This window comes from Notamacropus eugenii, chromosome 3 (genome assembly GCF_028372415.1).
Source record: "Notamacropus eugenii isolate mMacEug1 chromosome 3, mMacEug1.pri_v2, whole genome shotgun sequence".
Lineage (NCBI taxonomy): Eukaryota > Metazoa > Chordata > Mammalia > Diprotodontia > Macropodidae > Notamacropus > Notamacropus eugenii.
The window spans coordinates 302,712,302-302,735,880 of record NC_092874.1 but is presented as its reverse complement, the minus strand read 5'-3'; the positions used below and the strand labels follow the sequence as shown (position 1 = coordinate 302,735,880).

Below are 23,579 nucleotides of genomic sequence, written 5' to 3'. Positions count from 1 at the left end.
CGAGCAAATGAATGAGAAAATGAGCGAAGGCAAGTGTGAACAAATGAGGGAATGGATGAGTGCGCTCAGTGAACGCATGATGAAGGGATGCCCAGGCCCTATCGAGGGCGGCCGTGCCATCTTTTAACAGTGTAGTTCTGACACGTTTTCCTGGCCCGCAGAGCTGCTCCTGTTCCACCTTGGGCAGTCACCTCGCCTCTCGTGGCCCGGAGCTGGGTGATCTCCAGGGCACATCTGTTTCTCCAGCTCTAAATCTCGGATCCTGAGGAAGCGGTGAGTGGCTCCTGTCCCCTGCACTGCAGAGGACCTGACCTCCAGGATGCCTGCGTGGACGCGGCTCTGGGAGATCTGGAACAGCACTGATGATCCCGCTGACCTGGAAAGGCGGGAGCCAGTCGCTGGCTAAGAGCCTGCAGGGGGTCGGAACCTGCGTGGGCGCTGGACCCCAGGTCGATGACGGGGAGGGTGCAGGGCGCAGCCGCTGGGATTGGCTGGGCCGGCGATGACGTCACGGACTTGGAGGTAATACTAAGTTGGCTCGGTACCCGAGGCTGCACTCTGGCCCGCTGTGCCCTGCGGATGCCCGCAGTTGCCTCCAGCTCAGCGCCGCTTGCTCCCTGAGGCTCTGGAGGCGGAAGGCGGATTCAGGGCTGCTTCCAGGCCAGGTCCGCAGACATGCACGAGCAGGAGGAAAGTTGGGATGTGTCCTTTGCAGGCTCGGGATTCATGGGGCTCTACCACGTGGGCGTGATCGCCTGCCTGAGAGAGCGCGCCCCCCATCTCCTGAACGGGACCGGCCGCTTCTACGGTTCCTCGGTGGGCACGCTCTGCTGCCTCGCGGTCCTCACCAACAAGTCCATGGGTGCGTGGCTACTGCGGGGGCAGGCCGGGGCCCGGGGCCGCAGCCAAACTCCGGGGCAACACGGAGTTCCATAGGGTCCCTGGATTCCGACTGTGCCACTCCCGGGCTGTGTGTCCTGGGGCAAATCACCTCGCTTCTTTTAATAAGAGAAGGGAGCAGATGAGCCCCGAGGCCACTTCTCAGTTTGTGGGTGGGCGGGCGAGGGCTGGGGATCTAGAGGCAAAAGCTTTGGGTTTGATTCCACGGTGATCTTGGGCAACTTCCAGCTCCCAAGCTTCGGATACCTGCCCTTTCCCGGGCCAGGTGTCTTTGAAGTGTTTTCAGCATCAGGAAAGCATAAATCTTAAAAGTCCGCAGGAAAATGGGGGAAGGGGGGAAGGAAGAGGGGAGGGTAGGCTAGAGGCTCTCAATGGGGAGATAGTTCCCCGAGAAAAAGATTGCAGAGACTGGAGAGAGCATCCAAGGGCATTCCCACCTCCCTCACCTGAGAGAAAGGTAACCTGAAGCCCTGAGAGATGGCGGGTCGTGAAAAGTTTGGGCCAGAGCCTGACTCTTCCCTTTTGAGAGTTCGTGGGGGAGAAGGCAAAGCGGTAGAGAAGCTTCCTGTGAACTTGACCCCCACCAGGTTTAGTCCAGCTTAGTCTAAACACAGGTGGAAGAACCGCTAAAAAGCCAGATAGATCCTTATGGGAATTCTTTTCCTGGACCTGAGACTTGCTTGGCCCAGCAAACTGGAGGGGTGTTGTTTGGAGGAGGATGGAAAGAGATCAAGCCATAAGGAGGAAAGATTTCCCTTGGAAAAGAGATCTGGGGGTCACAGCAGCTGCCTTTAAATTGTCTCCATTGTCTTGTGGAAGATAGATCAGACTAGTTCTTTTTTGCCTCAGAGGGCAGAACTAAGAGGAGTGTGTGTGTGTGTGTGTGTGTGTGTGTGTGTGTGTGTGTGTGTGTGTGTAAGTTGCAAAGGCAGATTCCTAACAATCTTCCTAAACTAAGACTTCCTGATAGTCAGAACTGACTAACATGGGATGGTTGACTTGGAAGGTAGTGAGTTCCCTGTCACTGGAGATCTTCAATCAAAGGCTGAGTGCGTCCTTGTAGATGTTGTGGGAAGAGGGATTCCTATTCAGCTGGGAATTAGACTAGGTGATCTTTGTGGTCCCTCTAAGCTCCAAGAATCTGTGAGGCTATGGAGAAGAGAGCTTTAAGACAGAAAAGAAAGAAGCTCATTGACTCACATAGCTGTCATGCTTTGCAAAGTACATTCCTCATAACAGGCCTCCCCATAACAGGTTCCAACCACATTCCACATAATAGGGCAGATAATGCAAAGATTGTTGAGCCCATTGTGTAAATGATGAAACTGAGAGCCAACGAGGGGAAGCAAGTTGTTCCCAGTGACACTATTAGTAAGTGCCAGAGCCAGGACCCAAATGTAGGCCTCTTGGATCAAAATATGAGGCCCAGCTCCCTCCTCTGTGCTAACGTTCAGTCCTATAGGTAACCGAGAATGGAAAATGCTGCTAAACACTTTCTATGCTTCCCCCAATCTGAGATTTCATCAGTTTGGGAATGTCAGTGAGAGAGCTACAGAAGCAACTCATCTGTAACTTAGAGACTTAACTTAGAGTTAAGTGACTTTCCTAGGATGACACAACTATGTGTTACAGGTGAGACTTGAACCTAGGCCTTTATTCTGAGACCAGCTTGCCATCCATTAGGCCACACTGTCTTTTCCTCTTCTCTCTTATTTTTGGAAGTTGATGAACATTTGGTAAACTCTTACTATGTGCCAGTTACTACACCAAGTACTGGGGTTACAAAGAAGAGCAAAAACACAGTTGGTGCTCTCAAGTAGCTCACAATATAATGAGGGAGACAACAGGAAAATTACTATGCAGTATAAAAATATGTAGTATATATGGAAGGTACTATCAGTGGGAAGGGATATCGGGAGCCAGGAGGATGAGGGGGCCAGAAAGGCTTTGCACAGAAGATGGATTTTGGCAGTGTTTGAAGGAAGCTGAGGATTCTAAGAGGTCCTCCAAACTATTGTTAATGAACCTTCCTTTCATTCTACATGTGGTCACCTTTATTTAATCGTGTCTTGCCCATTCTGGGATGGGACTGGCCTGGACCTGTGTTTTTATTAGTATAGGGATAGGCTGTGCATGTGGATCTCTTGAGTTTGGGAGTTCTGAGCTACAGGAGGGCTAAAGCTGATCAGGTGTGAAGTTGTGTGTGTGTGTGTGCAGGAGTAGGGTTAGACCTGGGGGCAGGGGGTACAGCACCACATCACACTGCCTAAGGATAGAACAGCTGACCCAGTCTGTGAGTAGCCAGTGCACTTCCAATCTGGGTGAGAGAAACTCAGTGTGGAAAGGGAAGAGAAGGGAAAGGAGAGGAAGGGAAGGGACTCTCAGAGAAGGGGGTTGTAACTCCTCACCTCTTCACCCCATCCCACCTCCCCTCCCAAGCCTAAGGGGGCAGTCTTGAGGGAAGGGCCTGTCTGCTGTTCTCTTCTAGACTTCTGCTGTTCCAACGTCATGGACATAGTCAAGGAAGTCCAGAAGAAAAGCATTGGCATCTTTCATCCCTCCTATGACATCCTGGACTTTGTGAAACGGCGCCTTCAGAAGTACCTTCCCGACAACACTCATGAACTGGCCTCCCAGAGGATGGGTGTCTCCCTCACTCGGTGGCCAGATGGGGAAAACGTGATTATCACTCACTTTGCCACCAGAGATGAGCTCATCCAGGTGGGTCCTGGGGCTGAGTCAGGCTTGAGCATCCCCAACAAAGAGAATTGCAGATTGGGCAGTCCCTGAGGGTAGCCAGGCAGCACTGGCTTTAGGTCAGGAGATCTGCTACTGACCAGAGCTGTGTGACTTTGAGTAGGCCGCAGCATCCTCCTGTGAAGGAGTCAGGCCAAGCAATATGGCTTTAAAACCTTGGACTTCCCTGTGACCTTGAAAGTAGAGCATGGAGGGTGGCAGGATAGTTTTCAGATAGGGGTGAACATCCCTGGAATCTCTGCCATCTCTGTGTCCTTGCACTGGAAGGATTTTCCCAGCCTGCTTTAGGGAAAATGTCAGGTCTGACTAGGAGACAGAATATGTCTATCTTAGAGCATTGGTGTCAGGCTCAAATAGAAACTGTACAGGATGCCTGTGGGGACATGGTGACTTAGAAAACCACCCATTAGCATTATCTGTGTTTACTGTCTGGTTCAGGTCACAGTTGGGAATGCTGCAGTTGTCTGAGGCCCAGACATCATGTTTGCCCTTCTGTCATAGAGGTGTTCCTGCCTTGGGCTGGGGAGTTAGACAAAATGACCACCAAGGACCCTTTAAATCTATTAAATTCAGTTCAACACCTTATTCATTACATGCCTACTGTGTGCAGAGTGCATGCTAGGTAGACATCAGGAAGAGTAAGATGACTAATACACAGACTCTCCCCTCAAGGAAAACAGGCTCCCCAGTAACTGATCCAAGAGAAAGTCAGTTAGAGGAGTCCTGCTAGGAGGAGCTCAGGAGGGAGCCATCACTTTCACGTAGACAGTGCGGCCTCCAGGAAGGTATCCTGAGGACCTGGCCCCTGAGTTGGCCTTTAAGAGAAAGAAGTGACTTCAGCCCAGATGGGTGAGCAGAGATGGCAGGGTTTGCTTTGACTGGTCCAGACAAGGTGTGAAGGCAGGAACCAGGTAGTAGAGCACTTTGATTGGCAGGCTTCGGATTTCTTCTTTTCTTCTAGACACAATGGGGTAGGGAATGATGTGGTTGGAGCTGAGATTTTGCAGATGTGTGGGAGGGGGACAGACTGGAAGAAGGAAGAGCAGGTAGGAGCTATTGTAATAATCCAAGTGGGAGGTGATGGAGACTGGCTATTGTTTGAGTGTGAAGGAGAGGACAGATATAAATATTGCCCATGGAGGGTGGGGAGGACTTGGCAACAGGACAGAGAAGGTGAGACGGGAGAACAAAAGCTGACTTTGAGTCTGTGAGCCAGAGTGACTGGGGGAACAGTGGTAGCACCAGAGCAGAGAAGGGAGGGGAAGGAAGTTCAATTTGGGGGGTGCTGAATTTGAAGAGTGAGTGAGGACAAGCAGGGGTGGTCAGAGGTGTGGGAGTGTAGCTCAGAGAGACCAGGAATGGCTCTCGAGATGTGAGAGTGTTTGGCAGAGAGATCGCTGAACCCATGAGGGTGAGGGAGACTGTCGAGTGTAGTGAGCAAGCAGCTAACAAAGGAGACAGAGAGAGAACATTCAGGTCAGTAGGAGGAGATCAAAGCGTGTGGAGGAGGTGACCTACTGTGTGGAGTGTGGTCAAGAACCAAGGCAGAGAGAAGAGCACTGGACTGAGCACCAAGGAAGTCCTTGGTGATGTGGACAGAGAGAGCCATGTTGGTGGGATGGGCAGGCCAGAAACCAGGGGCCAGGAGGCTGGAGTGAGTGGCAAGGGAGGAGGCCACCAGTGTAGACAGCTCTTTTTAGTCTAGTATTGAGGGGCACAAAGGCTAGAGTACAATAGGGGGTAACAGAATCGAGGGAAAGTTGTTTGAGTCTGAGGCAGACCATAGCAATTTTGGAGGTAGAGGGGAAGGAGATGGAGAACTTGAGGACTGAGTAATAATTTATCATTCAGGCAGAAAAACTGTTTTCTTTAGCTGGTGGGAAATGGCTTTCTAAAAGTGGAGGAAAAGCTGGCTCTCTCTGGAAGATCCAGAGCTAGGAAAGGACCTTAGATGTCATTTGAATCAAATCCTTAAACTTTTCTTTAGTAGAGGAAAATGAGGTATATTCAAGGAAAGAGATTGGCTAAAGGTGATAGCAAAATAGGTAACAGGGCTGAAAATCAATCAATCTGTCAATGAAATGACAAAGAGTCTACAAGAGTCCTGCTTGGAGCCAGGAACATGGTATACAAAAGTGAGCTTTCATTCTATCTAGGGAGACATATTCCTAATATATATAAAATACCCACGTGGGGCATTGGAGCTTCCTACCCTCTGATGCAATCAATCTGGCCACCAACCCACCGATCAATCACCAAGCTTTTGTGAGGCACTGCCAAACACAGCTCTTGGCACTGGAGACACGGGAGATGGAAGTGAGAACAACCCCTGCCTTAGAGGAGCCTATATACTTTTTTTAAAAAATTATTTTATTTTCAATTCTCAGAACAAAGCAAACATCCCTATAACCTAGTTCAGTAAGAAAGAGAATCGCCAGTCCTCCATGTACAACTTACTCTTTCCTCCAAGTATACCATAAAGGGGTCACCTAGATATCTTTTGTAAAGTCTGGGAGGGATCATGAGGTGGCCCAGTTTCTCTTTGGCTTCTCCTTGACTCAATGGAACCCTTGCCTTTCTTCTTCTTCTCCTCAGGCGGTCCTCTGTAGCATCTATTTGCCCTTCTACTGTGGTGTCATCCCTCCCAAATTTCAGGGAAAGGTAAGTTGGCACGAGCTTTTCCTACATCCTGGAAGAGCTCTGGGAAAAGATGGGAGGGACCAAGCAGCAACTGCACTGGACTTGGGTTCAGAAAACCTGGCTTCAGGGGCTGCTTCTCACTCTTGCTCTTTGTGTGACTCTGGGCAAATCACTTCACCTCTCTGGGTCTCCCTTTATCTCTCAGGAAAATGAGGGGATTAGAATAACGGTCCCTGAGTGAGTGAGGTCTCTTCAAGCTTTAAATCTATAGACTGGCTAGCTAAGTGACTTTGGACAATAATAACTAACATTTATAGCATGCTTTAAAGATTGCAAAGCCTTCTACAGTCAGTAGGATCCTCGCAGCAACCCTGGAAGGCGGGCACTACTCTTCTCCCCATTTTGTAGATAAGGAAACAGGCTGAGAGAGAAGTGAATGAAGCAGAATTTGAATTCGGGGTCTTCCCGGCTGCACTCTTCCTGCTTCCCCATTTCTGGGCCTCAGTTTCCCCATTTGTAAAATGTGGTTGGATTAGATCATCCCTAAGATACTTCTCTGTGAATATGGTTAGAAAGAGGCACACAGCACATTCTTGTCCTCAATAAGCTTGGAAGCAACTTCAGGAGAAAGAATCCTGGAAGGAAATCATTTATTATTCTGCATTTATCTATCTGGGTGCATGCTATGCTGGGGCCGCTAGATGGCACTAGAGTGCATAGAGCTCAGCATCTGGAGTCAGACTTAGCTTCCTGAGTTAAAATCCAGTCTCAGAAACTTCCGAGCTGTGTGACCCTGGGCAAGTCACTTCACCCTGTTTGCCTCAGTTTCCTCATCTGTAAAATGAGCTGGAGAAGGAAATAGCAAACCACTCCTGTATCTCTGCCAAGAAAACCCCCAATGGGGCCGTGGAGAGTCAGACAAGACTGAAATGACTCAACAACCACAACTATAAATATATTATTTCCCTCAGAGAAGGTAAGGGATCGCCTTGATTTTGCCTTTTTGGCCTCAGTGCTGAGCACAGCACCTAGCACCAAGTAGGTATTTAATATATATTTGTTGATGAATGGATAAACAAATAAGTGTGTAATGGAAAGAGTACAGATCTTCACTCAGGTTTCCTGGCTGTTGACCTTGGGCAAGATCCTTCCCTCCTCTGCACCTCAGTTTGCTTATCTGTCAACTGGGGCTAATAATGCTTGCGTTACTGACCTCCTAGAGTTGTTCTGAGGACAGTGCATGGTCAGTCTTGAATCACTGCAGAAATGGCAGCTGTTGGTGTCATTCCAACAAGCAGAGGGTGGAAGGGAGGCATGCCAAGAAGGGGGAAAGGGTGGACCTGTCTGTGGGTGTTTGCCCTTCAATCTGACCATTTCTCTTGCTGTCACTCAGCGCTATGTGGATGGAGCTCTGAGTAACAATGTACCCTTCGTCAACTTGAAGAGGACCATCACCATCTCCCCTTTCTATGGGACCGTGGACATCTGCCCAGAAAGCACTTCTGCCAGCTTCCATGAGCTGAACGTCTTTAATGCCAGCTTCCAGGTGTGCACCAGGAACTTCCATTTTGGAATGATGAGTCTCATCCCTCCAGAGCCTGAGGTACAGTAGCTCCCTTCTGCCTGACTCACCCTTGGCCTGTGCTCGTTGTCTGTGAGGGAGCACCTGGAGTTGGAGAACTCTGTCTGATGTCGGCAGCAGGAATTCAACGCTAGCACTGAGCATCTGTGTGACCTTGGCCAGATTACTTTCCCACTCTTGATCTCAATTTTCCTCTTGTTAAATGAGCAGTTTAGAAAATGTGTGCAAAAATGCTTTACATATGTTAATTTGATCTTCGTGGGCAGGTAGGTGGTGCAATGGATAGAGTACCAGTGCAGGAGTCAGGAGGATCTGAGTTCAAATCTCACCTCAGACACTTGATACTCACTAGCTGTGTGACCTTAGGCAAGTCACTTAACCCCAATTGCCTCATCCTGGGTCATCTCCAGTCATCCTGATGAATATCTGGTCACTGGATTCAGATGGCTCTGGAGGAGAAGTGAGGCTGGTGACCTGCACAGCCCTCCCTCACTCAAAACAAAGTCAAGTGCAGGTCATGTCATCATTTCTCTGATGGCATGGTCTTCTTTGGGCAATGACAGACAAACACACTCATTTGATCTCCACAACAGCCCTGTGAAATCAGTGCTCCTCTTCTCCCCATTTAGCAGATAAGCAAACTGAGGCAAATAGCATTGAAGTGTCTTGATCATGGTCTCACAACTAGTAAGTGTCTGAAGGAGGATTTGAACTCAGGCCCTCTGGACTCCACCTTGAAGTCATTGAGGTGCCTTCATGGGGTTGAACTGGATTCTCTCTAATTCAGTTCTATCTTTAAATCCATGATCCCATGACTTCTCTGGGCCTCAGTTTCTTCATCAGTAAGATGAGCTGGTATGGTGGATGGTCCCCACCAGATGGCACTTTTCCGGAGGGGGTGAAGAAAAGCCTAATGTGAGCTAGGCAGTCAACCAAAAGGGACTAGGCTGCTGCAGGAGGTAGTGAGCTCCACATCACTGCGGGTCTTCAAGGAGACCCTGGGCGGCCACATTTCAAGAAAGCAGGGAGTCTGGTCCAGGGGAAGGTGTGACCAGAGCCCTCTGAGGCCCCTGAGAGTCTGGGAATCTCATTGAGTCTGCTGGGTGCTATTGGACCATCAGACAATATTGAAATCCTTGCCATGTCCATCATCACAGAGCTTTTTTCTCCAGCAAGTCCATCAAGCAGGCAGTGCAAGGATTATTACTGGCACAGTGCTTGGCACATGGCAGTCATAATAAATGACTTTTCATTCATCCACACCCATTTAACAGATCAGGAAACTGAGGCTGAGAGGGGACATGGACATATAGTTGGTTAGTGGTAGGCCTCAGACTGGACTTTCAGGATTCTCTTTCCACTGTGCCAGGTGGTCTCTGTCAGCCTGGTGGCCATCACCCTGGCAAAAAAGCAACATCCAGCTTTGCATCATTTCAGGAAAAGCTGAGTGAGACATAAGGCAGGGCAGAGAGCTGGAGACAGTCTGTGCTAAAGGGAGATAATGGAACAATGAGATTGGGCAAAGAGAGTACCTGTCTGAGCCAGGCTATGCTGATGGGCAGGCTGCAAACACAGGGACCACGGTCATTGAAGGGGCACCATCTGTACACCTAGGGTGGGTCAGGAAAGGTTTATGGCAGCCAGGGGAACCCCAGCTGGGCCTGGAAGGACAGGGCACAAGGGAGTCTGGACGGGGGGGAGGCTGCAGGCTGCTGGGTTCAGAGGATTCTCCTGGTCTGGCAATGGAGACCACTCCTAAGAGGAATTCTCAGTATGCCTCGGCTGCTTTGGAAAGTCTGCTCCACGTAGATGGGGACTCCCATCAGAGCTAAAGAACAGTGTGTGTGTGTGTGTGTGTGTGTGTGTGTGTGTGTGTGTGTGTGTGTGTGTGTGTGTAAACACACGCACAGGAGACTTGGATGGATCTCCAAACCTTGACCTTGGCCAGGTGGTGCTCACAACTCAAGGTTCCTCCACTTTGGGTTCAACCCCTGAACATATTCCCAGGCTGGAGTGATATGGGCAGGCTGGAGGAAGTTGCTAAGAGCTTGTGTCCATGGGAACTCCATTGAGCATGAACTGCAGTAGAAGATCTTCAAGCCAGGGCCACCTCTTCTCTTGCATTTCCCATGACCTCATCCTAGGACTGGGTGCAGAGTCAGGATTTCTTGGGCTGGTATCAGCACACTCAGGAAGGGACAAGGGCTGTGTGTGGGGTGGAGTGGGGAGAGGTACAGGGCATTTAGAGTGGAAAGATGTTTCTCTTTGTGTCTGGGCCATGCCTACAAGGGGATCCTGGATGTCTTCTGTGTTTGCAGGTGATAGCAGATGTTTGCAGACAAGGCTATTTAGATGCTCTGAGGTTCCTGGAAAGAAGAGGTATGTCTTAGCCGTTGGGGATCTCGGTTACCAGCAGAGGCAATGTCACGTAAGGGAAAGATGTGTTCAGGGCAGTACAAAGGAGGCTCTGGAGGTAGATGCTTGGGTTTAAATCCCTCCGTGATGCCTCCTGCCTGGGTGGTCTTGGGTCAGTCACCCCAATCCTCAGTTTTCTCACGCGTAAAATGATGGCATTGGACTAGAGCTTTTCCACTTACAGGGTGACCCTGAGCAAGAGACTTCATCACTAATCCTGGATTCTCCCCTCTTATAACTCACACATTACTGACCTCACAGAGATGTTATGAAGAAAGTACAAAGTGCTATGTGGATGTGTGCTCTTGTTATCAGTCTTTCACTAACATCTTCCTTCAATAGAGATGCACCTTAGGTACCAGGAGACTATGCTGCTAAGGCCCAAGCTCCAACCACTTCTGCTCTGGGCTTGGAAAGGGATACACGTATCTATTGTTCAAGGTCCAGTCTGGCCAAGTGTGAAGTGACCACAAGGGAACCAATTTTTCCAACAACAGCAATTCATGAAGAAAATTTATTAAAGTAAGAGGAGGGGATGGGGTGCTGCAGTCTGTGTTAATGGAGAGAGGACTTAGTGGTAACCTCATAGATATTTATAATATGGAAGTCTTTTTTTCCTTAAAATTAACAACATCTGGATGGGAAGTATTCCTCCAGATCCAGTATATTCTAGAGATGGATAGTTCCTACCAGTCCTGTTGACCTTTGGTCAACTTTTTGGATAGCCATTCTGTAAGGTGGGAGTCAGGAAACTCTTAATAATCAGAGCTGTCCCAAAGTGGGATGGGCTGCCATGAGAAGATATGGGTCCCTTCTCCATGGAGGTCTTCAAGCAGACGTTGGATGACTACTTGACAGGAAAAACACAGATGAGATTATTTTTCAACTGCGGGCTGGACAAGATGGCTTCTGATGTTTCTTTCATTTCTGAGATTCTGTGACTCCAAGAACTGGTTTTGGGTCTCATCCCTGAGAGTCAGTTATCCAGGCTACCTGAAGACCTCTAATGAGGCCAGAAATGCAAGCTTCATCCTGGGTCCTCTGGAATTGTGCTTAATCATAATATTGATCAAAGTTTCTAAGTCTTTCAAAGTTGTTTGTCTTTACAATACTGTTATGGTGTAGTTCCTTACCTCAACCTGCATCAGTTCATACAATTCTTCCAAAGTTTGAAAACGTTTTCCACTTTGTGCCACCTGGTAATTCCAGTCTTGATTGCCCTGGGCTAGAATCTTCTTTGTCATAACAATGGCCACCCTTTCTGTGATGCATCAGGGTCTATAGAGCTCTCTCTCACAGCCTCCCTGTGAGGTAGGGGGAGTAAGGACGATGAGTCCCACTTTATAGGTGAGGAAACTGAGGCCCAGAGAGTCATACAGCTTAGTAAATGAGGTGCCAGGACTTGGACCCAGGATGTCTAATGTCAAGTCCAACTCTCCCTTTGCTTTTCCACAGTCGGAAGATGGCCCCCAAGATGGAAGGGTTTTTGGTGACATTGAACTAGTCCCTTCCCCTCTCCAGACCTCAGTTTTATTCTCCATAAAATGAAGAGGTTGGATTAGGCAGCTTAGACTTACTTTCAGCTTGAAATCTCTGATCCCAAATCACAGCCTCTCTGAACCTTGGTTTCCTAATTTATAAAACAAGGACAGCAATTCCTGAACTGCCAGCTTCACAGAGGTTTGTGAAGTGATTTATGAATCTTAAAAATGCAAAGGAGAGAACAGGTTCTACTCCCTGCCTTGGCACTCTGCTGTGCCCACTCACATCTCTATACATGTGTGGGTATGCACATATGTGATGCCAACACCACAATGTTCTGTTCAGGCTGGGGGGTTGGTCTGGTTTATGGCATTTTTCTTTCACAGTGACTGGCATATCATTTTTCATCTTTTCTCCTTCCTCAGGTATTATAAAGGAGGGAGTCATCCTAAGCCTTGTCAGTGGGGTGACCTCATCACCTAGCTCCATAATTTGTCCAGTCAGCAGTAACCAAGGAAGAAATGGTGGCTGTGAGGAAGAGGGAAAGTCAGGAGGACTACATATGAACTGGAGAGTGCCCAAGCTGTTGGTCAGAAACGTAGAAAAATTTGAACTCCTGTCTCCAGAACTTGAAGCAGGTAATGCTAATTCATCCATCCATCCATCCATTCATCCATCCATCCATCCATCCATCCATCCATCCATCCATCCATCTGGAATGCATCAATCAATCAATAAGCATTTATAGGGAGCAGATAAGTGTCACAGTGGATAGAGAGCCATCCCTGGAGTCAGGAAGACTCATCTATCTGAGTTCAAATCTGGATTCAGTCACTTACTAGCTGTGTGTGACCTTGGGCAAGTCACTTAACCCTGTTTGTCTCAATTTCCTCATCTACAAAATGACCTGGAGGAGGAAATGGTCAATCACTGTGGTATCTTTGACAAGAAAACACCAAATGGTTCCATGAAGAGTCAGACGTGACGGAAATGAAAGAACAATAGTGACAATGAACGTAGAGTATGTATCAGGCACTGAGATGGGCTCTAGGGATAGAAGTAGAATGAAATAGTCTGGACTCAGAGGAGCTTTAGGGACCTTTTCTGGTCTCAAGGCTCTGTGAACTGTGCAGGGTGCTGTGGGGCCATAGAGGAAGACAAGACCTTCCTTCCCCTCCAGGGGCTTTTCTTCTACTTGAAACACTCTTGTCTCTCTGCTTTCCCCTACCTTTCTAACTACTCCTACCTGGTCTTCCTCTCTCCCCTGCTTCCTCAATGGGAGTTTTGTCCTTGGGTATTGTTTTTGACTCATGAGAAACCCTGGGATCCCAAACCACTGAACATCTTCCCCTGGAGGGTTTGGAGCCACCTCCAATTCGATCCAGAGTACCCTGGAGCTTGCCTGTGCTCCTCCTCACTGTGGGAGACAGAGTTCTCCTCATACCGCCTTCCTTCCTTGTCCTTGATTCTACTTTCCAAGTCTCTCCCATATTTATTTCCTTTCTCCACCCCAACTGACAGCACCATCCATCTGACCTCATTGCTTCTTATCAGGATCATTACATTAGCCTATTGATTCATCTCCATATTGACAGTCTCTACTCTCCAACCTGTACAACGTATGCTGCCCAAGGAACCATCCAAATACAGAGGTTTGATCAAAACTCTCTAGTGATTCCCTGTGGCTGGAGGATAGACTTGAAATCCTCAGACTCCCAGGCTTTCCATAATTCAGCCCCACCAGGATGTCCCATATCTCTTCCTCTTTCCTGCTTTGTGTTCTTTGTTTCAGCCAAACTGGATTATTCACTTTTCTTGGAGCTTATTTTCCTGCCACATTATTTTTTTGGGGGGGGGGGCGGGAACTAGACCTGTGATTTCAATGGCAGAGGATAGGGAAATATTCCCCTTCCAATGTCTCTTGTTCTGTCTTAAGAGAGTTAGCTGAGATGCCACTGTGAAGGGTAGGGAACTTGCCAAGGGCCATACAGCCTTTGGTGTCAGAGGTGGGACTTTAACCCAGACCTCTCTCCACTGCGTTCTGCCTCAGACAACTTCCTAGCTGCTGACCTTAGGTAAATCACTTGCCCTTGCTGGCCTTATTTGTTAAAAGAGAAGGTTGGATACCAGTTCCTTTCCAGCCCTAAGACCAGGATCCTGTGATCATTCCATCCATTTGCCACCTGTTGAAATCCTGGGTGTGCTTTGAATCCCGGTTCAGATCTTCTACTTGTGACCTTTGTGACCCTGAATAAGATGCTTCCCTCCCCCTGTTCCCACCAGATTCATTTGCTTTATCTCTTCTTGCATCTCTCCTATGGCCTTATCTCATGCCTCTTGTTATGATTATACTAATTCATCACATTCCTATTGATAATAGCTGGTGGTAGAGGAGGCCCTGGGCTCTCCAAAGGTTGGCCACCTATATTCTCATTTGGTAGCTTCTCCTTACCAGGCTAGGCCCAGTGACGGTCAGAGGGCCAGCTAGCTGTCTGGGGATCCAGTTTGACTAAGCTTAGCTGTTGAGGCTCATCTCATAGGGAAATTCATTTTTTACTCACAGAAACTCTTGAAGACCATGGTCAGGGTCAGGGAGAAGAGGAACCTCATGAAAGAGGAATGGGGACTCCTTCCAGCTGCAGAGCCCCCCAGAGTAACAATATAATGACTTATCATCAGAGTTCCCTTTCCATGATAATCATGGCTGACATTTGTGCCTTTATTTTGGAGGCCCCATGATGCAGCGGAGGAGCCCTGGATTTAGAATCAGTGGCCCTGGGTCTGAATTTCAGATCTTCTACTTGTGACCTTTGTGACCCTGAATAAGATGCTTCAGTGCCCTAGGCCTCTGTAGAATAAATGGGTTGTGTGGAATGGCACCTGAAGGTCCCTGTTGGCTTGAAATCTGGGATACTGTGTCTAGGTAGGCACAACAAACATTATTATCTCTGTTTTACAGAAAAGACAATGGAGGCTCAGAACAGTTACCTGATTTGTTCACCAAGGCTGACCTGGCCAGTCTTGGGATCCAAAGATCTCAGTTTGAGTCTTGATTCTGAAATTTAACTAGCAGTGTGACCTTCAGCATAGTCATTGGCCTCTCTGGGTCTCAATTTCCTTCTTTATAAAATGGAGGGTGATGATTGACCCTGTATTTCCTTCCTTCCAGATGTTTGTGGGTAAAGTGCTTTGTAAACCTTAAACTGCTAGAAAAATGGGCAAACATCTTTAGTCAAAATTGAAGTTTAGGGAGCTGACAAAGAAGGGCTCCTTGGCCACTAAGTCCCCTTAACTAGACCTAACTAGACTCATGCCTGGTGTGCAGCTCCCAGACAGTGACTGAAGCATTGGGAGATGTTTGGAAGGGAGTGCCAGAGCTCTGTTGAGCCCTGATAAATGGGTCTCTTGAGTCACAAGGAGCCCCCAACTCATGGCTTGTTTTTTTAGACTCCTTTGGAGACTGGGGAGAGGATGAGGATGAGCCCAGTCTGTAGACAATCCAAAAATGGCTGTGAGCTTGGGCACTCATGAGTGAAGTAGTTTTGTTTTGAATGATCATTGGAGTGTTAGTCTCAGGTCTGCTCACTTACTACCAAACTTAGTGACTGTCTTAGGCAAGTCCCTTCTCTCTGGGCCACAGAAAAAAGAGCAAGTTAGATGAGATCATCTCTAGGTCCTCTCCTAGTCCTGATATCTTTGTATTCCAATGTTTCTCCCAGTCATGGCCTTCCCTATTCTATAGATTTGTCCCAGCTTTGAGGTTCTAGGCTTCTCAATTGAATGCCCTTCCATGTTGTTGTAGCCTTGCAGAAGTCATGTGAAAAACCCAATGGATTCTTTGCCCGATTTTCCCGATCAATACCTGGCCAAGTGATGACCTACGCACTCCTGCCCTGTACACTGCCTTTGGAATATGTATACTTTAAGACTAAGAGGTGAGTAAGATCTTGTCCCTAGCAAGAGACACAGTGAGGAGGGGACTGGACACTTTGATACTGAATAAATTTAAACTTTAGGGACATGGGTAATACCACTGTTATTATTAAAATAATTCCTATTTTGATCACATCTTAAGGTTTGTAATAGGAGAAGAATGGAAGACGTTGGGTTACAGGGTGAGCCTAGCAGAGGCTAGGTACCAGACCTTGGCAGTGGATCAAGGCAGCTTAGGTTTGGTGGCTCCAAGGAGTCTCCACAGTGGAGTAGTGGGCAGTACAAAATGGATGCTGAAGACTCAGTGCTGAGGATCAGCTGATTGGGGCCAAGGGAGATCAAAGTGTCAAGAAAGTCTAGAAGTTACAACCAGAAAGGGACATTAGGAAACAGACCCTTGCACTGTAAAACAGCATGATTTGAAGTGACCCTAGAACAGAGAACATTAGTATGTAGAACATAGACAACACCAGAACGGAACTTAGAACAGGGAATGGCAGCACTGGGAGGGGTCTTTCAGTTCTTGTCCAAGCATCTTTTTTAACAAATGAGAGAACTGAGGCCCAAGAAGGGAGGTAACTTTACTTGCTCATGGTTTAAGTCCTTCCTTCTCCCTAAGGTTCTCCTGTCGTTGTGAGCCCTGGGGAGGTGGGCTGTGCTGTTAAGTCTTCACAGATCTATAGGCACTTCAGTGTCATTCCACTCTTTCTCTAGGATCTAAGCTTTCTTTGTCTTCCTCACATTCCGTTAGCCTTGATTCATCAGTGTCTTCCCAGTCTCCCCAAGGTGTCTGGTGGGAGCTCCTTTCTCTCAGCCCTGAGCTCAGATCTACTAACATCCCCTTTGTTGTAATCTTGACCCAAATACCATTTTCTCCTTTAATTCATAGCATCATAAATTTAAATCTGGAAGGGACCTTATATGGCATTCTATCTGACCCATGTCATTTTACATAGGAGAAAACAGGCTGAGGGGTAGGAGTAACTTGCCCAAGGTCATACAGCTTGTAAGTGTCTGAAGCAGAACCAGGCTTGATGTTTTATCCACTGCTCCCTCTCGTTGCTGCTAACTCCCAATCCCTTCCTCCTTATCTTTTGCAGGATAATAACATGGATTCCAGAGGCCCCGGAAGATATCCGATGGATGCATGATGAACTAAAGAAGTTTGGTGGTTTTGTCTTCTCTGAAGTGAAAGACAGACTTCTAGGGTCAGCTAGGTAAGTGGGAGTGGGAAGTGGAGTCCACCAGACCAAGGATATGATGGAGTCAGGCCCCGAGTCATCACTGACTCCCTAGGGGACTCTTTTCATCCTTCTCTTGCTATACTCAGACCACCCCAATGAAAAACAAAATAAAACGTTCTCTTTTCTCTCAGCCTGCCATTTTCCACCATCTGTTCTAGCTCTCCCATCTCTTTGGGGATCTAGAGTTGACATCTTGTCATACCCTGTCAATTTACCAAAGAGTAAACTGAGGCCCTGAGAGGGGAAGTGACCTGCTAAGGATCATACAAAAAGTCAGTAGCGGCTTCTCTTACTCAAATTACTTCCATTCATCTTTCCTTCACACTATACCACAACATCTTTGTTCTTTCAGATTTTTCTCATGAGGGACATGATTTCAAATTTCCTCACCCATATCTGCCCAACACTGCTGGTGCATTCTGGGAATTCCATTGTTAGGACATTGACTGAATTTTATACTTGATGCCAAGGGCCCCCAAAACACCTCCCCACCTCCCCAAACTGTCTTCTTTCTTCCCAGGGAACCAAGAGGGGACCTGGAGCCCAGGTTTATCCATCCAGAGCTGGAAGAGACCTCAGAGATCAGGTAATCAAACCCTCAACCTGAACAGGAATCATGTCTACATTAGCATAGGGTCTGGCACATAGTAGGTGTTTAATAAATACTTATTGATTGATTGACTGATAGATCCTAAAGAAGAAGTTACCAGCCTCTGGTCAGAGACCTCTGTTAATGGAAAAGAAGTTCACACCACCTCTCTAGGCAGACCCATCTACTTTAGAACAACTTTGATTCCTAGGAGATTTTTCTTTATATGGACCCCCAAATCTATCTCCCTTTAATCTGCAGTTTTTTATCTAAATTCTGCCTTCTCTGGCCCAGAAAAATAAGCAAGAGCTTGAAAGGAGGGCATTTCCTCATTTTACAAATGGGGAAACTGAGGCACAGAGATGTTAAGAGATTCGCCCAAGGTCACAGTGAATAAAATAGCTGGGTGGTTCAGTGGTTATATTTCTGGCCTTGAAGTCAGGAAAACCTGAGTTCAAATCCTGCCTTAAACACTTACTAGCTGTGTGGCCCTGGGCAAGAAGTTAACATTTCTGTGCATCAGTTTCCTCATCTACAAAATGGGGAGAATAAACACCTACCTCATAGAGGTGTTGTGAGGAAGAAATAAGATATTTGCAAACCTTAAGTCACTACATCAATGCTACCAATTAATTAGAAGTAGCAGAGCCAAGGACACTGACCTGGTTTGTCTGACTTTGTGTTCAGGGCTTTCTTCTATTCCCCTGCCCACTCCCTTTAGTCCCCCTTGCCTCCAGGATAGCCCTTCAGACAACAGAAGATGAGTAACCCCGAGGGCAGGAGGCTTAGGAGGGTCACTGCACAGGTCTTCCAGGGTCTGAAGGGCTTCCTTGTGGGAGGTTGGATTTACTCCCACAAGGCAGACTGGGAAGCAATGATGGTGGTGGAGGGTGGAGAGGGAGAGGAAGTCACTGAAAAGCAGAATTTGGCTCAGTATGCAGGCAAATGGTGAGCCACCTTCACTGAAAGTCTTCAAATGACAAAAGCTTCAAAGGGGATTACTGCTCAGGTTTGGGGAGGACTGTCTGCTCTCCAGAGTCCTTTCAAACACTATGAATCTGTGATTCTATTTACACAGAGCCCGATAGACTGAAACTGATGGACCCAATGGCCCTTCCTCTTTCCAGGTTGCAGAATCTCTCTTCCTCTGTTTCTTCCAGCATGACGCAGCCACTCCCTCCCCAGCCAGCCTCGTGGAATCCTGACCACTCTAAGATGCACATTTCCTTGCCACCCCAATCTCTGAGGGCCTGAGCTGGCTGATATGGTGGCAGGGCCTTTGGAGTCATTGGCCTTCCTTCCTTACCAGCTTCTCCAGCCTTGGCCAGAGAACACACAGACTGGGGAGTGCCTGTCAGCCAGCCTTGGCTCCTGAGGCTGTTGTCTATCTGGGCAGTGGGCACAGTTCTCTAATTGTGCAATGCCCTGGAGTATGCCTTCTGTTTTTTGGGTTTTCTGGGCCTAGGTCTACCCTGGTAAAGGTTCCATAGTTCTTGGGGGCTGAAGTGGACCTGCTCTGGTGCCTGGCACATAGGAAGTGCTTAATAAACCTGTGTATGTTGATTGATGATTCAGTCTTGTTCTGACCCCTTATCTTTCACTGCTCATGTCACCTCTCTGTTCACGTTTCCAGACAGTTTGGGCCCATATGGTAAATTTCGCTCCTCTTTGCCTGGCATTCAAGAGCATTCAAGACCCTCTGCTATTGGACTGGACCTGATCTTTCCAGATTTATCTTATGTGATGACTAGCCAGACCCTGCCCAGTCCAAGCAAAATGGAATGTCTCAATTTTCCCACATATGTCTTGTGCTTTTCTAGCTACCTGCCTTTATTTACACTGTCTCCTATTCCCAGTGTGCCAGCCCCTACCTTCTGCTCTTTAAAACCAAACTCAGATGTTATTTCCTCCATGAAATCTTTCATGATTCCTCCCTGCCAAGTTAGGAAAAATCTTTCCCTTCAGAACTCATGGAACATTTTCTTTGTACCTCTTTCATGAGAATAATCTTCATAGGCCTAGAGGCCTTCCTTGAGGAATGCCTTAGAAGGGGGGAGCGGGCAGGTTTCCTAAATACTGTTCTGTAGGTGACCACATCTTTGCCACCATAAATTGTCTGAAAGGTAGAGAGCATCCAAGATTCCACTGGGCTTACATTAATGACTAGAAAATCCTAACTCTCAGTAAAGTGAATGCCACCACTAATGCCCTCCTCTCAACAAGGCAGTTCCCGGGCATGTGTTCAAATTGGACAAGATTCACAGAATGATTTAACAACAGAGACAACATTGTTTGTGCCTCTGAGGGTTACTATCAAGTGCCTCATAAAACTGATAGATAGACTCACTAAAGACATATGGCGCCATCATGGAGGTCTAAGGCCATCCAGGTTGAAGATGGATGAAGTTCCTCAGATATTCCTGTTCATAGATAAAAACATGCTGTTAGGAGCAAAACCAAACCCACTGCTGAGAGACCCCAAAATGAGATCTATTAACACTCAAAATAATTTGGTCTGATGATTCACATGGAAACAACCAAGTGGATGAAAGCTGTTTGTTGCCCAGACTGTCAGATGCAGTTGGATGGTCAGCCTGTACAGTTGGCTCATGATTATGTGTGTCTTGGACAGACATCATAAATGGACAATGAGCTTGGCCTCCTAGACTTCAACTAGGGAGGATGAGGGAAGGATGGAGAGATCTCATGGTCCCTTTAATGACTTAAAACTTCTTCCTGAAACCAAAGTCTGTCTTTACACCACTGATGTTGTATGACTTTGAATCATAGGATCTTATATCTGTAAGTGGAAGGAACGTTAGAGGCTGTCTAGTTCAAACCCTTCACTTTACAGATGAGGAAACTGAGACCCAGAGAGGTGACTCTAGGTTCAATGCTTTTTTGACCATGCTATCGTGGAATATCTCCAGAGCTATAACTAGGCTGAAGTGACTGGGGCTTTGCTCCAGGGCTGTGAGTTATGGGATACTACTCTCTCTTAAGAACGAAAGTTGAAGATCAGCCAAAGATAAATGGAGAGTGTGGTGGGCATTAGCAAGTGGCAACACATTACAAAGAATTGCATAGTAGAAGTAGTGGAGAGGATGCCATCAGGGAAATGTATAACTGAGAAAAAGGATAGACTGGCCATAATTGATGGGGAGCCAATGTGCCCCACTGGCATCCATGCAATGTCAGAAGATGTAGGAGACCTCTAGCAAGCAAGATAGACTGCTGGGGCAGATCTATGGGGGGCTATAAGCAGGAGTCAGACAGGATGGGCAGGCCCAGATGGACTTGAATAAATGAATGTCCCTATCAGTGAAATCACAGATCCAGTGATGTATTTAAGATAGCTTCTCATTTTTATTTTTCTTTCTAAGCAAGTGATTTCCTAATCAGCTGATTAGCCAGTAGCTTCCTGTTTGCTGGATTATAGTCAATCTGATTTCCATGTGTGTGTTTGTGTGTGATATTTGGTCCTGACTCTTTTCCTAAAGAAAGTATCCATGAGATAAAGATTCCTTCTGGTTTCATTAGAGTGAGAACATCCAATGAAACCAAATTAGTTCCTCCAAGAGTTTCTTGACTCATTGACCACAGAGATCTCACCCTCCAGGTCTGGATTTGGTAGCAAGAGGCAACTTGAGTAGCTCTGAGCAATTTCCCTGGTGGATCCAGGTGCTTGATTTCTCCTCTTCACTTGTGAGCTCCAGCCTTGCAGGGTTATGTACACTGATGGAAAGCCCCAATGTGCTGTCAGGGCATTGAAACCATGGACCACAATTAATGCCGTTTGGATGATAGACTTATAATCCAAAGTTGGGAACAGATAATACTGCCTTTATCTCAATTGTGGATAAAAAAGAAATTTCTATTTATCGAAGAAATGGAATTATAATGTATTGTTATTACTATATTCATTTTACAAATGAGGGAAATTGAAGGTCAGACAGGTTTGTTGCCTTGTTCAAGGTCACACCTACTAAGAGATAGATGTGTTCTGGCTCCTGGACTAATGTCCATTCTTATGGGAAACAATATAGATGTAGCTGTTTATTTATTTCTGCAACAGAAAGCAATGCAATTAAGATAAATAGAAATTTCATAAATTGGGAAATATTTTTTATTTTATTATAGATAAAAACTTGGCTTTTAAAATATACAAGGAAATCATATAATTCAAGAAAAACATTAATAATGACTAAATGCTTAAAGGATATGAACCAACATTTTTTGGAGGGGGAAAAACAAATTTCAAACCGTTGAAAGGCTGTTCGATCTCCATAATAATCCAAGAAATGTAATTGACAATAAACAACTCCGAAGTATGACCTTGCACTCACAAAATAGGCCTAAATTAGAATTTGAAATGTCAGAGCTGAGAGAGGCCTTAGAACACGTTATCTTGGAGCTGGGAGGGGACTCAGAACAGGGGATGTCAGAGCTGGGAGGGGCCCTAGAACAGGGGATGTCAGAGCTGGGAGGGGCCCTAGAACAGGGGATGTCAGAGCTGGGAGGGGCCCTAGAACAGGGGATGTCAGAGCTGGGAGGGGCCCTAGAACAGGGGATGTCAGAGCTGGGAGGGGCCCTAGAACAGGGGATGTCAGAGCTGGGAGGGGCCCTAGAACAGGGGTGGCAGAGCTGGGAGGGGTCTTAGAGATTACATATTCTGATCTCATATTACTGAAGAAATTAATGCCCAGGCAGAGGAAAGAGCTTGCCTCTGGAGCAGAAAAACTTGACTTCTGTCCTCTCTAAGTGCTAGCAGGCCCTGTGCCAACTACTGGGGCCATGACAAGCCCTACCCTCAAGCTGCTCCCATGGAGGGAGCTGATAGACCAGGGGTTAAGCAGAGGGCTCATGGGGCATGACAGCAAAGTCCAGATGGGCCAGGGATATCAGCAAGAAGGCCAAGAGTCCAGGCCTCCTGATACCCAGTCCAGTGACTGCTGCAAAGACCAAATTTTCCCTCTGGTGTCCATTTTCACTTGCTTGCCACGCTCTGCATCAGGTCACTACAAGAGAGACCCAAACCCTCACCAATTACAGGAATGTGACAGGCACCCTATTCTGCCTTTGCCCCCAGGAATCCAGTTTTCACATTTTCTTCCTTTTCATGCTCTGTTTTCCTCAAGTCCTTCTGCTGAGCCTTTACCACCCCTTCATAGATGAATGGGAACTGAATCACAGGCTGTGGCCAGGAAAAGAAGCTGGAAACATTCAGCTGAGGTAGTTTAATAAATAAAAGCCAAATCTATTGGATTTCCCTTGTAATCAGCACGCTTCCTGACAAAGGGAGGGAATAAGAGGCTTGTCCTGCTGTGTGTGTCTGCTTTTATGGAAACCCAAGGTTGCAAGGGTCAAATTGAAGGAAAGGGAGGCTATTTATTAATTAATTCATTTATTTGACTTTTTTATTTAATAAATTCATTCATTCATGATTTCTCCCATTTTTCCCTTCCTTTTCTCCATACATGCTCATCCGCTGAACAATTAATTCATTGAGGAAAGAAGGTCCTGCATAGTCCTGGAGGTCTATAGTAACAGTCACCAGGATTGGGACTGGATGATAAATTTAGATAACATGAAATGTCAATGGAGAAAATATTGCTTAGTGAAAGTGATTGAGGTAGGGAAGCAATGGGGGAAAAGGAGTATTCTGACTAGGAAGTCAGTGGTGGTAAGAGATGAAGTGTAGCTAGTACTAGAAAAGATGCCAAGGGAAGCAGGATCATCAGAGAGATCTATACTTCAGTGTAGTCTAGAAGACTGAAGAAGTAAGAAAGAAAGATGAAAACAAGTTTGCTATTTATGCAACAGGCATTCCAGAGGGCACAGTGGATGGAGTTAGTACTTCTAGAGTGGGAAATGAGGAAGGCAGTAAGATTGTAGTAGATAAACCTGATGGAACATTAAGTGTTGGATCAGGAAATGGTGTTTATACACAATAGTTTTCAGTTCCAGATCACTGAGATGGGAAAGAATGTGGATCCCTTGAGATCCAATATAAGAGACTGTCCAAAAGTGGGATAAG

At 46.8% G+C, this 23,579-nt stretch overlaps 1 protein-coding gene across 2 annotated transcripts; it reads left to right on the top strand.

The window, feature by feature from the left end:
• Positions 1–480: 480 nt before the first annotated feature.
• Positions 481–19,112, top strand: PNPLA5 (patatin like domain 5, triacylglycerol lipase). Of its 2 annotated transcripts, none has more exons than XM_072650435.1 (10): positions 481–862; positions 3,389–3,621; positions 6,253–6,318; positions 7,691–7,900; positions 10,198–10,258; positions 12,202–12,414; positions 15,579–15,711; positions 16,810–16,926; positions 17,474–17,539; positions 18,621–19,112. In XM_072650435.1, exons 1-10 carry the CDS (start codon positions 676–678, stop codon positions 18,628–18,630), a joined length of 1,296 nt encoding a protein of 431 aa, XP_072506536.1. In that variant the 5' UTR covers positions 481–675; the 3' UTR covers positions 18,631–19,112. The 2 variants fall into 2 exon arrangements, with proteins under 2 accessions (XP_072506536.1, XP_072506535.1); XM_072650434.1 differs by having other exon boundaries at positions 554–862; positions 18,670–19,112.
• Positions 19,113–23,579: the final 4,467 nt, after the last annotated feature.

Coding starts and splice junctions, on each gene's coding strand:
- PNPLA5 (XM_072650434.1), top strand. CDS start 676: ATGCACGAGCAGGAGGAAAGTTGGGATGTGTCCTTTGCAGGCTCGGGA. Junction 3,622..6,252: donor CCAGAGATGAGCTCATCCAG/GTGGGTCCTGGG, acceptor TCTTCTCCTCAG/GCGGTCCTCTGTAGCATCTA. Junction 6,319..7,690: donor CTCCCAAATTTCAGGGAAAG/GTAAGTTGGCAC, acceptor GCTGTCACTCAG/CGCTATGTGGATGGAGCTCT.